Genomic DNA, 12,603 nt, shown 5'->3' on the forward strand with positions numbered 1-12,603 from the left:
GGAAAACTGAAAGAGAAAAAATGGTTAACCTATGTACACTTGGTTAAGCAAGTAAGCATTATTATCAAAATCAGATTCGATCTGATCCGATTCGAATCATCCGAATAGCCAACAATTATTAGGATAAAGCACGTAGAGATAATATCCTCAGCATAGGGGTGTTCGGCGAAATTAATGGTAAAAGGCGTTCGAAAATAATGGTAATCCCTATTTCTCCTCACTAAACGCTGTAGGCCTCACCGGATACTATCATGTTTGTGATTGACCTCAAGGTACTACCCGTGTATCCTATAATTGAAGACAACCAGGCATAAACACGACCAGAAGTCAACAATTATCAGGATTAAAGCACGTAGAGATAATATCCTCAGCATAGGGGTGTTCGGCGAAATTAATGGTAAAAGGCGTTCGAAAATAATGGTAATCCCTATTTCTCCTCACTAAACGCTGTAGGCCTCACCGGATACTATCATGTTTGTGATTGACCTCAGAGGTACTACCCGTGTATTCTAAAATTGAAGGCATCCAGTGAACAGATAAAAATAACAGACACTCACTTGTGAATTTAAGACCTCAGATTCTTTACTTTTGTTCCACTTGACTTTCTATTTGGGTTAAGATCTTATTTCATTACTTCTTTTTTTCGCCAACTAATCCTGTGGCTTGACCAGAGAAGATAGACCTAAAAAAAAGAGACAAAAAAAATAAGATAAGACACAAACCTACAACCCACACTTCCACACTCCCAACCCATACACAAACCCACACACTCCCAACCCACACTCACAACCCACATACCTAAGGGAAGACGTAAAGAAAAGGGGCTTAAAAGAAGACCTAAAAAAGAGAAGAACCAGACAGAGAGAAGATAGACTTAAAAAAAAGATGACGAAAAAAACAAGATAAAACACCAAACACTCTCAAACCCACACACTTCTGCACTCCCAACCCATACAGTATGGATCGTCCCGTCATCTTTTTTTTTTGTTAGGAGAGTTTATTATTAGCCTTTTGTTCATATTGTTCATATGGACCATCAAAGGACACTATACTTTGGAGAGTGGGTTTTAAGTTCGTGTATAAGTAAGTCTATACCAGTCATCCACGTTTGATAATATCTGATTTCACAAGAATTTTTAGTATATTTTCTTTGATGGTTTTTGTGTTTATTGTGTTGTAAAATTTTTCTTGAAAAAAAAAGGAAATAAGGTCATTTTATACATTTTATTGTTGTATATTTATTATTTTACATTTTTACTATGACTCAGGATGTGGTGTTACGGCTGTTATGTCAATATTGCATAATCATTTATATTTTTACTATTGATACTACCATTCCGTTACTAGAAAGATACATATATTATTCTTATTATTATTTTAATCAAAATAGCAAGGTAAATATAAATAATATCAGACCGTTTGTGCAATTTTTAAAATCCGTTACTAATTGTTATTATACCAGCATATCGGAATCTGAATAAAATCCGTTCATAGCGCAGTACGATAATTCCTGAGCCATTTTTTAGCCACTTTTGGAAATGAGTATCGAACGGCTTTTCCCTTTCATCCGTCCTTTTCAGATTTTTCAGGAGTAGGCGTCCTTCAGACACTGCGAGACATCAGGGTAGAGAGTGACGGACAGAGAAATTTTTTACCGACACATAAAAACGTCCTGGTTAAAGATAACTAATCCGAAACTCTTAAAATGTTACGCGACGTGATGACAATTATTGACAAATATAGATAAGATTGATCAGTAACATCAGTAACTTATGTTACTATGTTGACATTAAAGGCGCAGTGCTGTAGTGCTGTATTCGAATTACGCTATTATTTAATCAACCCCTATCCACATGACAAATTTTAAACGAATAGTAGCGTATGTATAGTAATTAGTAAATATAATTTATTAAATTCTTCTGCGCAGTAGTACAACTGATTTGATAATCGATAAAGTAAAAAAAAAAGTCTTTCTCGTTCCAACGTGAAGCAAAAATGATTGTGAAAAGGAACGTCAATTGAAATTGGCAATATCGATTTCATACCATACTATACTTTTTTGGTTAACTCGACATCACTCCTCGTCTTATCGACTGTATATACTTAATTCGTCAAACCGATTATACCACATTTCTAGCTTCTTATTATTTAAATTAGATACTGTAATAATTCTTCTTCATTATCTTTGTATTTCAATTTTCTTATTGTTTGTAAATTACAAGCTTTTTCAATATGTTCCTTGATTTCTCGAAATTGTAGAGAGTTATCAAAAGAAAAATTCGAATTTCATCATTAATATGATTAACTCTTTATCATCATTTTCTAGTAATTCCCAACTGCTGTGCCAGCTTGATTGTTAATTTCATTATTTGAACTAAGAGAAGTTCTCGAGTTATTTTGATTGATAAGATAATCAATATGTAAACCTACTCTTTTATGTCATGAAATTTTAAAAAATATACGCTCGAATATTCTCTTTAATCGAAACTTTTTTTCATGAGTATAATTATCATTCCAATTATATTCTATTCATTTTTTTATCTTCCCTTAAAATCAACTTTACTCCTTATTTATTCCTTTTTCGATGCACCTTAAAGCCCATAAAATTTGCCCATTATTTACAAGATATAAGATAATCCTTTCTTTAGGGTATCTGTTAATCATTTGGGTGGTGAATATTTATAGGTATTATTTTTTTATTATATTCCTTATAATTAAATTGAAGTCGAGACAAATATAGTTGAGCGCATGCCTCCTTCTGTTTCCAATTGCGATTGTAACCTGCATCAACAGTAGATAAAGGTTTGAAGAATGAGGAGGTGGTTTATGTGTATTTGAGATAAAAAACACTTCATTTTCCTCTATTTAATATTAAAGTAAAGTTTAATGTTTTTATGGATCTGTCAGATATATATCGTCTCTTATGTCAAAGGAAACAATCAAAACCTCAATGAATATAAAAAGCACGTATATCCAGTAACACAATATTACAAAATATTTTCCATACATATTTTATTTATCGTATCACTTTATTTAAGAAGTTAGTGTTGATCAACGCATAAATCAACACTTAAAACTTGCAGATGTAGATTGTTGAAATATATGTATTTTATTTTATTTATAATTTTCTTTTCTTTGTCTTCACTGAAAGTTACACAAAGTAAAAATCTTTTATTTAATTGTTTTAGATGTTTCAAACTTTTCTCACGCACCATAATGAACTAAACATAGCAGGTTTTTGTTTTTATTTAGTTAAAAACATTAAATTCTCTTTTACTTGTGAAACATCAGAGCTGCTTGAGAAGCTAAATAGTCTGAACTTTAAGTGGGTATAATTAGTAGTAATATTTAATAATTATGTTTGTGCAATATTTTAATATAAAAGCTTATTTAAAATAAATTTATAAATTTATAACTGATAATATTATTGCTCTGTAATACTGTTTTATTTTAAAAATCGTCGTAACTGATGCAATAATAATACAAAACAATAGAATTTATCGTTGCTACATGTACCTATGTGAATACAAATAAAAATAAAAAAAACTAATTATCATCATTAATCTCAGATGGTATAGCATAGATATCACCTATATCGATATCCAAACTGCCCCCCTTAGTCAAAATATTCATATCAAATGTGGGATTCACGGTATCAGGGACGTCAACCTCCCAATTAAATTTATGGCTGCCATTTTCAAGGAGAGTTACTGATTGAGGAGTCAAGCCTAAAGTAATTGTATGCCAAGCACCATCAGCACGTATGTTACTGGCAGAAAGTTGTCGGAAGCTATTACTGTTGTCGTACCACTGATAATTGAATTTATCTGGGGTATTTGGGGTATATCTCAAGATCACACCAACGGGGGCTTTGGGTGTCGCTTGCCCATACGGAGAGAGAGATAATTTGACCTCATTAGTGTTTCTTATACTGTTCACGCGGATACGAAAGATAATAAGAGCACCAGCTTTGGTTGATAACTCATTTAGAACACTGACAAATGTCCACACATTATCTTTTTGGACATTGGTGACCTTATAGTTCAAATACTCGTCGGCAGGATTCACTTGAATCCCTTCAGGAGGGGCTTTAATTGACCAATAAGAGGGAGGATAACTAGTAATTCTTTTGACTTTAGGTTGTTGGGACATATTGATTTTTTGATACTGCTCAAATTTTTTGGGAGAGCTATGATATTTAAATATTTGATGAAGACAGGTTGATTCAATTGTACTTGTGAGAAGAACGTTCGCTTGATGTATTGTTTACGCCAAACCAGTTTATAGAATGGGATTTACAATAAACGCGCATACTCAGCTAACAGATGACAATCACAAACTAATCGTGTCGATATGCAGATAAAAAATTGTGTAAAGCTTCTTCGCATAACTTAAACAATAGGTATCATAGGTGCGACGTACCAAAAATCTCCTTCATAATCAGTAATGACCATCTTAAGAGATCCCAAGGTTCTGTCCACTTCCGAGTTTAAGCGAGTAAATAAGAAATTTTGTGTACATAAATGGTCTGGCGTAGATGGAATGCTTATTGAAGCCTTTGCCGATATACAGATACAATCACTGGACATTTTAGGTATACACAATAACATCGCGGTAATCATCATTACTATACTTTAAAAGCTTTAGCAATGATTTTTTTCACACAAAGGAGCTTAATAAAAACAGATGCAAAACGTCGAGAAAATTCTTTGAATCGGAAGTGAGCTCTCTTAATTTGACCAATTAATTCTTGGAATAGATCCTCACGTACTAAAAAAAAATATGGATGAAAATCGAAATGTAACTATGTAAGACGCATGCTTTAAAATGATGAATCTTCAGTTGTTCCGCGTTTACCCTATATCAGCAAAGCTTATCCGCGCAAAATCAGTTCTCTGAACTTCTCGAAATGGTACTTAGAATGAGGATGTTCTGTAATTAGATCTACGTCACACAGGAATGACAGGGTAATCATTACAGACACATGCATGAACAAAGCCTCAATGAAAGAATTTGATCATGAGATAAGAGATAATAGTTGTAAATAAATCGCATCTATATGATCTGAACTTGATAAATAAATGCACAGTAATGTTAGACATCATGTAATTCTTTTTGAAGAATATTATTTTACATGGTCTGTGCGGGTAAAAGAGATATAGATAGAAGAAAATTTTATAGATATTGATGAGAAATTAGGTAAAGAAGATTAGATTCTTGTAGTTAGCGATATAGATAGAAACAAGTTGTAAAAATTTATTAAGAAACCTGAGAGACTCGCATTAAATGGCCTAGGATCCATATATTTCCTCACTCTTTGATCTCTTTGATAGCGTCATACATTTCACTTGCTTCTCTAGCATCCATTTTTTTACTTCTACTTTTATTTCACGTTGTAACTTTTCTTTCTATATACTGCTCGACTATTTTGGCATCGTTCCTCAATTTTTCAACCTTTTCTTCCATTTCACTAGAAATGTTTGCATTTTTCTCATGTTCATCTTTGATTGCTTTCAAATTAAGAGATTGTTTCTCAATCTGCATTAAATAGCAATAAGAATGGGCTCAAGGTAATCTACTAAAAAGATCATCATGTAACTCGACTTTAACATATCAGTTTTTTTCCTCTTTCGCGGAAAGGTTCAGGCATGGAAATCGATGCTTTAATTTAGTATACACTGGGAATTATTAAAATGTTATATCTGCAAATGCAAAGACTCGCTTTATTAATAAAAATGACAATCAGTCAATCGATCAAAAATTTTAAGAATAATCAAATTCCCTAGTTTGATAATATAACAAAAAAATTAAAAAATTCAATTTTATTCTTTTGATAAACTCAAAAAAAATGGCCGGCATTATGTGACAGATAGTGCGTGACGAATAGGGTTTTGCTAAAAAAATTTCTAAAAGTCACGTGAAGTTTCGTGACATTTTTTTCAGAATATATACTGCGGCAGAATTTCTGTGTAAGCTAGCACGCGTCTCCAAGTTTTCAACAATTTCAAAAAAAAAAATACTACTAGAAATTCATACATTATCTTTTGAGATTTCAACGTTGAGCTCGGCAAAAAGGTGAGCTTTTCAATAGACAATATCGTGAGACATAGTCATACTATAGTCATATATTTTTAATTTCTATTCCGTCTTCTTTAAGACACAAAAGTTTATTACTTCGGTTTGAACTATTTTGAGGCTGATCAATTTAACCTTATTTCGATCCTCAAATTCCGTCTTATGAAAGATGACTTTCACGTATGATAAGTCTATTGAGCATACTGAAATATCTAAGTTCGTACTATACGTTGCGGAGGACACAACAGATAAAAATTGGAAGGAAGCTGCTTCAGCTCTCAGCGAAGATGAAATGTTCAAAGTAAGTACTTTAAATTTGTATTAAGAAAAAAGATCTGGATAGAGATGGAATTGGGTAATGCCGAAACAACCACCTAAGCGGCTGGCTAGTTATGGGGACTCTCCAGTGGGTTCCGTCTGAAAACTAGAGGCATTGTCTCTATGTCAAGAGCACTATTCGTTCGCAGTCCCTAATGACCTGACAACTCCTGATTTCTCGTTTTTTGTTTCTAAAACTCATAATCATTTTATTTCCTAAGCGCCAAACACAGTGGGAGGATGTTAAATTGTCCTGGAATATTGTTGATAACAAAAAGCTGGCTTAGATAAAAGTTTTTTGGAAAAGAAGTTGGAGGTATGTTCGACACACCTGTACTAAGTTTCAATCTCCAAAGTAATCATATCAACCTTTATTTGCACATTCAATATGTTATTGATCGTTCTATAGTATGACTATTAAGGTTTTAGTCGTAGGTGTACGTGGACGTCGACGTTGTTGATTATTGCGATCATTGGAAGATGACGATTGATTGGAGTTATTTTTAGGGCGTGGAGGAGGAAGGGTAGTGGGGAATGAGATTCATATGATCACGGATCAGATAAAATTAGTTTATATATCATTTCGTTCCCTACTACTCTCACAACATCACTACCTGATGATGCTCTCGCAACGACACCACCGCTTAGAAGCCAAAGGTATTTCTTTAAGACCACATGGGTTTTTTCTGATGGTAAAGTTCGTAAGGTGCAATATCAGGTTTACCGATTTTTGAAAAAGGTTCGGAGGAAGAACAAGAACGTGAAGGAGTGATGGTTATCGCAGGATTATTAAAGGATAGGGTGGACGTAGAGAAGGAGCCGGCAATGAAAAAGCAACGGATTCAAGGATATTTCGAAGACAGGAGTAACCCATAGTACACCCTAGAATAATCATCCTCCAATTCACTTCGTTTATTGTCGGTTGTAATGCCATCATATCAAAAAAAAACATTTTAAATTTTAGCAAGCTCCTTTTAGGTCGTGTTATTCCATAGATAGAATTCTGTTTATCCTTTGAGGCCTTGGTCTAAAGGGGCATAGAAACATCATGTATCACGGACTAGCTTCCGATTTGAATTTATTTTGCATATATTAAAATTTTTTTCTTGGCAAAATTTTTCAGCGAACATTGTTCGCCAAAAATCACGTGATTTTTTCAACTGAATACTTATATACAATGTCTTCGAAAATGAAATCCGAGATTGACTCACTTAGACAGGAGAACGCCAGTCTTATGGCTAAGATTACTGCACTTGAGTCCGGGAAAGACGAGCTTTTAAAACACGGAAGAGAGAACCAAGGCTCAAGAGTAGAATCGAGGAGTTAGAAAAGGGTAGGACAGATACTGTTACTGAGAATGCCAGACGTTACGTTTGCTGAACTTAAGGCTGAAGTAGTGAAACTAAGGGACGACAATGAGGAAAACGAACGGCAGATCCTAGATATTTCTCCCAAGGAGGTTGTTAATGTAGTGATCATAAATCAACGAAGTACAGAGAAATGGATGATTTTTTGGGCGATGCACGTAAGAAAAGCGTTAGCGATGGGATAAGACAACGCAATAAGAAGAAGAAACTACTGCGTGAATCAGCTAGACGGGAGGTGCACTCGATTTCCCAGAATATTACCTCCACTACTCCTAATGAGCGAGGAGTATCATGGAAATTCTAGCGAACAATGTTCGCCCAAATCGAGGTATTGTTAGCCTATATGAAAACGCATGTAATGCAGAAGTAAACGCAATCGAAGACAACAAAGAAGAAATATTGTGCTGGTGTTACTACGCTAAAGAATTCAAGTGTATGTAACTATGTAAAAGATTTCATGGGAGAAGAAAGCGAAAGCTCCCTGACACCTACCTAGCGTAAAACTTTATGTAACAGACACGGACGATAAACAAGATGATAATCAGAATAATGCATTAGAGTTGCAAGGATTCAACCAAGATAAGTGTCTCAACCATATCCTTTAACTCATGTCTCTAATTCTTCAAGTGATTCCGATACCACTGGTATCACCTTTGGAATCGGTCCAGCCAATCTCTGGGAAAATGAATACCGTATACTCCTGAAGAAGCTAAGCTTCGAAATGGAACGACCACAAAGTGATTAACTCTCTCCACTCCGGAAGAAGCTATCAAAAGAGAAGTGTGAAAGGGTTATTAGTTTGATGATAAATCGATTCAAAAAGACTACCCCATGTTTAGAACTTCACATCAGTATAGATAGGGACTGTGGGAATCAAGTAGATTGCTACTTTATCTATGATACGCAAATCTGCCCTATGTAAAAGATCATTGGTATCTAGAAGACCACTGATTGGTTGATTGATAGTGAAGGCAATGAAACATATTATTTGATTTGCGATAATATCAAAGAACCTGGAATCCTACTTGCTGTGGCTTAGTCCGGATACCTCTAAGAGCATTCACTGTGAATGTGAGGTGAAGTGGAGAAAAGCATAAAGGTAAGAGTGAATCAGAGGTATTGCCTCCGCTCCGGAATTTTGCAATAAATATCAGAATATTTGGTATGTGTCGGAATTGGTTAATTTACTTTGGAATTATAAAATCAGCGCATTAGATAGTATAGAATAGCGGGAAGAAACTCTTGTTTTATGGGTTAGCTCCCCACTATATTACCTCATCATCTTGTAAAAATATCTTTTAAATTTTGTTGTTTGAATTAATTTATTTTTACAATTATAAATTAATATTTAGTACGAAAAAGTGCAAAACTTTATTTATCAAACTCATGATATAGTAAAATAATACAAGATGATAAGAAAATCTACAAATGGTGCTAGACTTTATTATTAACAAATTAGAATTTCAATATTCATCAATATCCATTTGATCCTGAAATTTATGTTATCCTCCTTTGCGTCTTTACATTCAAATGATGCTATCATAATAGCTCCCCATTTTATTCCTATCACGACGTGAGTGGCATCTGTGTCATGGTACAAACCATAAGGACACCAAACTATTAGAGCCGAAAATGATCTGTGAACCAAGCCGCCAATATGACAACATCACCCTGGTGTCCGAAAACAAAACCTGATGGCGGAGCTGTCCCGAAGGAAAGCACCGCCCGATTTGATGAAATAAAACTAGTAAAATTGTTTCTGAAAGAGAAAATAAAATAATTTACTATTAAAAAGTTACCTTAAAATTATTAATTTTTATTATTACACCAAAGAAGAGTTTTTTATGATATCTCCCTTTTAATTAATAAGTAAATAACAAGTCAATCCGCCATCACTATCAACTATGAGATTAAAGTGTATAAAAGAAAGAAGTGCGCGATGCAGTGAAAGGATTTGAACAAAAAGAACCATTAAATCGTAAATGAGTTTAAACACTTTTTCCTCAAGTTTATCAACCAATTTCTTTCAAGAAAATGTATTTGATATCACATATCTATTTTTTTCTGCTTCATTACTGAGAACACTGAGGCGATGAATTCATTAAATGTCCTAAGTGGGTAAATCATATATGATTTTATAACTATTGCTCGACATTTCTAATTCTAATTTATAAATGAATGAAATTTTTTGGAGATTTATAATTGGGTTAAAGGAAGTAATAGGAATTAAATAATAAATTAAGGAAGAGTAATTGGAATGAATTTTTGTCTTTTTTAATGTTGCAAAAGATAATTAATAAGCCCTGTACATAGTATCCTCTTATTAGATGTTAAAAATGCGTTGATAATCTTCCGATTTCACCGTACGATCAGTAACTTTAGTTACTCTATAGCAGTTCCCGACATCTGGGTTGGCTCTATCATGATACGACCTATATTTAAGAAAGTTAGAAACATTGCAAATATTTTCCAGAAAATAATAATAATAAAGCTTAACACTAACCAAGCTGGTAAGCTATGAATGTGCATATTTAATTTTTGATGGTTACGCTGGAAACAATGTAATAATATGTGATTTTGACGCAGTTACGACGTTCAGTTGAGATTGATTGCTCGAAACAATGGTGCTGGGAAGGTTAGAGTTGAATTCCTTCTTTTTACTAATGCAAGTTTCTTTTCATCATCAGTCATCAGTAATCACTGAGGATGCACGAATTAGCTGAAGTATACAACTTGTCAGTATATTGATTTTTGGTTAATAGAATTAATTAAAAAATTTACCTCGACAACAGCACAAAAATTGTGATTTAAATAAGAAATTTTTTTTTCAAATGATAAAGACACATGTTTCATGAATTTATCATAAATTTTATCCATAGTGTAAGCAGCTAAACCGGGAAGGCCTGTTATTACATATAGATAGTGATAAAGAGATTGAAGATCCTTCTCGTCTAACATTGAAAGTTTCTTCTTACAAAACTTATTAAAAATAGTCTTTGAATTCTTCTTCAGTGAAATAGGCATCTTCAAATCCCTAAGTATTTTTTTTTTTTAAGCTGATATGGCAAAACATCATAGCTGTATCCATTATTAATGAAATATAATCTAATATTTATTCTAATAAGCAAAAAAAAAAGATCCATATTATAAAAAATTTGTGTAGCCATATTTGAGTCACTTCAATATTGTAGGCACCAAGATATCCATATGAGGCAAATACAACTTTAAGTATCGTTGCACATCTTTAAATGATTCCCAAAACACATTACCGCCATGAAGAGGTTCACTTCTATTAATTGGAGTGTACATTTTTTGTGCTTCATCAATAATTAGAAACGTTTTAACATTACAACTATTAAGAAATTCGAACCAAGTCATATTCATAAGACATTTAAATCCTTCTGCAAACGTCCACTCATCATCCTCCTTATTATCCATCCACATTAGCGAATACGAAAAACACGCCTTAATCCTCGTCTGAATTAAGCAAACTATTCTCAAATAGCTGTGCAAGTGTTGTCTTGCCTGCCATCGGAGGCGATCGAATTAAAATTATCTTTTCTTTAAGCAGACACTTGAGCAGTTTGTCAATAGTTAGTTTCCCTTGACAAATAGTATCACAGGAAAGGTCAATCACGACCATCTTCCGATCCATGTTTATTTGTTCCATCAAGACCTCCTATTCAGTACAAAATATGGAAATAACATGAATCAAATGCACATTAGCACGAAAGTTAGAAAACAATAGCTTTATACAGTACCTAGTCTTGATATTCCTTTGTTTATAGGCGAGTCTGTTGTGTTGAAAGTAATAAGAAATAAAATAAGTTAGTTATCAACACAAAATTTCTTGTTCGAGAGATAAAAAATTGAGAGACACTTACCAGTAATATTTTCTCCAGGAAAATACCATACCAGCTAGGTTTAACGTTGTATCCAAAATGACTTTTTTCGTGTTATGACATTGAATTTTGTGCACACCTAGAAAAAGGAGTGCTTGTATAACGCAAAATACGGTAAATTGACATTCTTTATTTCTGAACGAAATTTTACAAATTGAAATCACTAAAGAATAGAGAAAATAATATAAAATGCAAGAATTATTGTCCTTTGCATTGCTCTGGACGTAAAAATTTGGGTAAAATAAAAATTTTAAATTTACGAGAAAAGAATAGTAAAATACAAGAATTATTAACGTAATAAATAATTCTTGTAAAAATAAATTTAAAGGAAATTAAAGGAAATTAATAAGAATTATTGCATTCGCTTATTTATTTGCTCTGGACAATAATTCATATAAAATTATGAAAAAAATTTATCAATCGGAAAATCAGCCATATGTCAGTAATGTCACAATGTCAGGTAAGAGTGACGATCAAAATAATTCCAGTTTGTCGAGATAATTTTCGATCAAAAAATTTGGTTGATTTGACATTTTTACTGATATCGATAGCGAGTTATGACGAATATGACTGATAAATACAGCAAAATTGATATAAAGCTCTAAATTTATCATTAGTTAATACTTCTAAATTTGATTATAACTTTAAAGTTTAAACTCCATTAAACATTAGTTTTGAATAATAAGTATTGATTATCTTTTTCAAAACATATGTCGTAGTTGACCTCCGATCCTTAAATAGACCAGTTCATAGGTTCATAGCCGTTCGATCGGCATTTTTGCGCGAAAGAGCGTCAGAGCGGATATTTATATAAAATTTTCGTCGATCTTTTTCCGTACTTGACTAATGTGGCCGTGTGCCAACAGAAAGACTTTTAAAAAAAAAGGTAAAGCACAGTACTCTGTGCGATGAACTCATACAGTGACCCCTACAAATCTCTA

The 12,603-nt window shown here is 33.1% G+C and overlaps 6 protein-coding genes across 7 annotated transcripts; 2 read left to right on the forward strand and 4 right to left on the reverse strand.

The window, feature by feature from the left end:
* Positions 1-3,546: 3,546 nt before the first annotated feature.
* OCT59_015695 (uncharacterized protein) lies at positions 3,547-4,152 on the reverse strand (the record flags this gene model as incomplete). 2 transcript variants are annotated; one of them, XM_066140209.1, is made up of 2 exons in its annotated part: positions 3,698-3,728; positions 3,809-4,152. In XM_066140209.1, 2 exons carry the CDS (start codon positions 4,150-4,152, stop codon positions 3,698-3,700), a joined length of 375 nt encoding a protein of 124 aa, XP_066003012.1. The 2 variants fall into 2 exon arrangements, with proteins under 2 accessions (XP_025167900.1, XP_066003012.1); XM_025332741.1 differs by having other exon boundaries at positions 3,547-4,152.
* A 239-nt stretch (positions 4,153-4,391) lies between these two features.
* On the reverse strand, positions 4,392-4,625 carry OCT59_015696 (uncharacterized protein; the record flags this gene model as incomplete). Its single annotated transcript, XM_025321803.2, has 1 exon — positions 4,392-4,625. One exon carries the CDS (start codon positions 4,623-4,625, stop codon positions 4,392-4,394), a length of 234 nt encoding a protein of 77 aa, XP_025167899.1.
* A 1,619-nt stretch (positions 4,626-6,244) lies between these two features.
* Positions 6,245-7,157, forward strand: OCT59_015697 (uncharacterized protein; the record flags this gene model as incomplete). The annotated part of the gene is made up of 6 exons (XM_066140211.1): positions 6,245-6,376; positions 6,615-6,625; positions 6,701-6,709; positions 6,803-6,846; positions 6,954-7,050; positions 7,133-7,157. The coding sequence occupies 6 exons, from the start codon at positions 6,245-6,247 to the stop codon at positions 7,155-7,157; spliced, it is 318 nt and encodes a 105-aa protein (XP_066003013.1).
* Positions 7,158-8,051: 894 nt separating this feature from the next.
* OCT59_015698 (uncharacterized protein) lies at positions 8,052-8,365 on the forward strand (the record flags this gene model as incomplete). The annotated part of the gene is made up of 2 exons (XM_025328152.2): positions 8,052-8,193; positions 8,277-8,365. The coding sequence occupies 2 exons, from the start codon at positions 8,052-8,054 to the stop codon at positions 8,363-8,365; spliced, it is 231 nt and encodes a 76-aa protein (XP_025167898.2).
* A 2,078-nt stretch (positions 8,366-10,443) lies between these two features.
* On the reverse strand, positions 10,444-10,784 carry OCT59_015699 (uncharacterized protein; the record flags this gene model as incomplete). The annotated part of the gene is made up of 2 exons (XM_066140212.1): positions 10,444-10,479; positions 10,542-10,784. 2 exons carry the CDS (start codon positions 10,782-10,784, stop codon positions 10,444-10,446), a joined length of 279 nt encoding a protein of 92 aa, XP_066003014.1.
* Positions 10,785-10,934: 150 nt separating this feature from the next.
* OCT59_015700 (uncharacterized protein) lies at positions 10,935-11,204 on the reverse strand (the record flags this gene model as incomplete). Its single annotated transcript, XM_066140213.1, has 1 exon — positions 10,935-11,204. The coding sequence occupies one exon, from the start codon at positions 11,202-11,204 to the stop codon at positions 10,935-10,937; it is 270 nt and encodes an 89-aa protein (XP_066003015.1).
* Between the last annotated feature and the right edge of the window lie 1,399 nt (positions 11,205-12,603).

This window comes from Rhizophagus irregularis, chromosome 23 (genome assembly GCF_026210795.1).
Source record: "Rhizophagus irregularis chromosome 23, complete sequence".
Lineage (NCBI taxonomy): Eukaryota > Fungi > Glomeromycota > Glomeromycetes > Glomerales > Glomeraceae > Rhizophagus > Rhizophagus irregularis.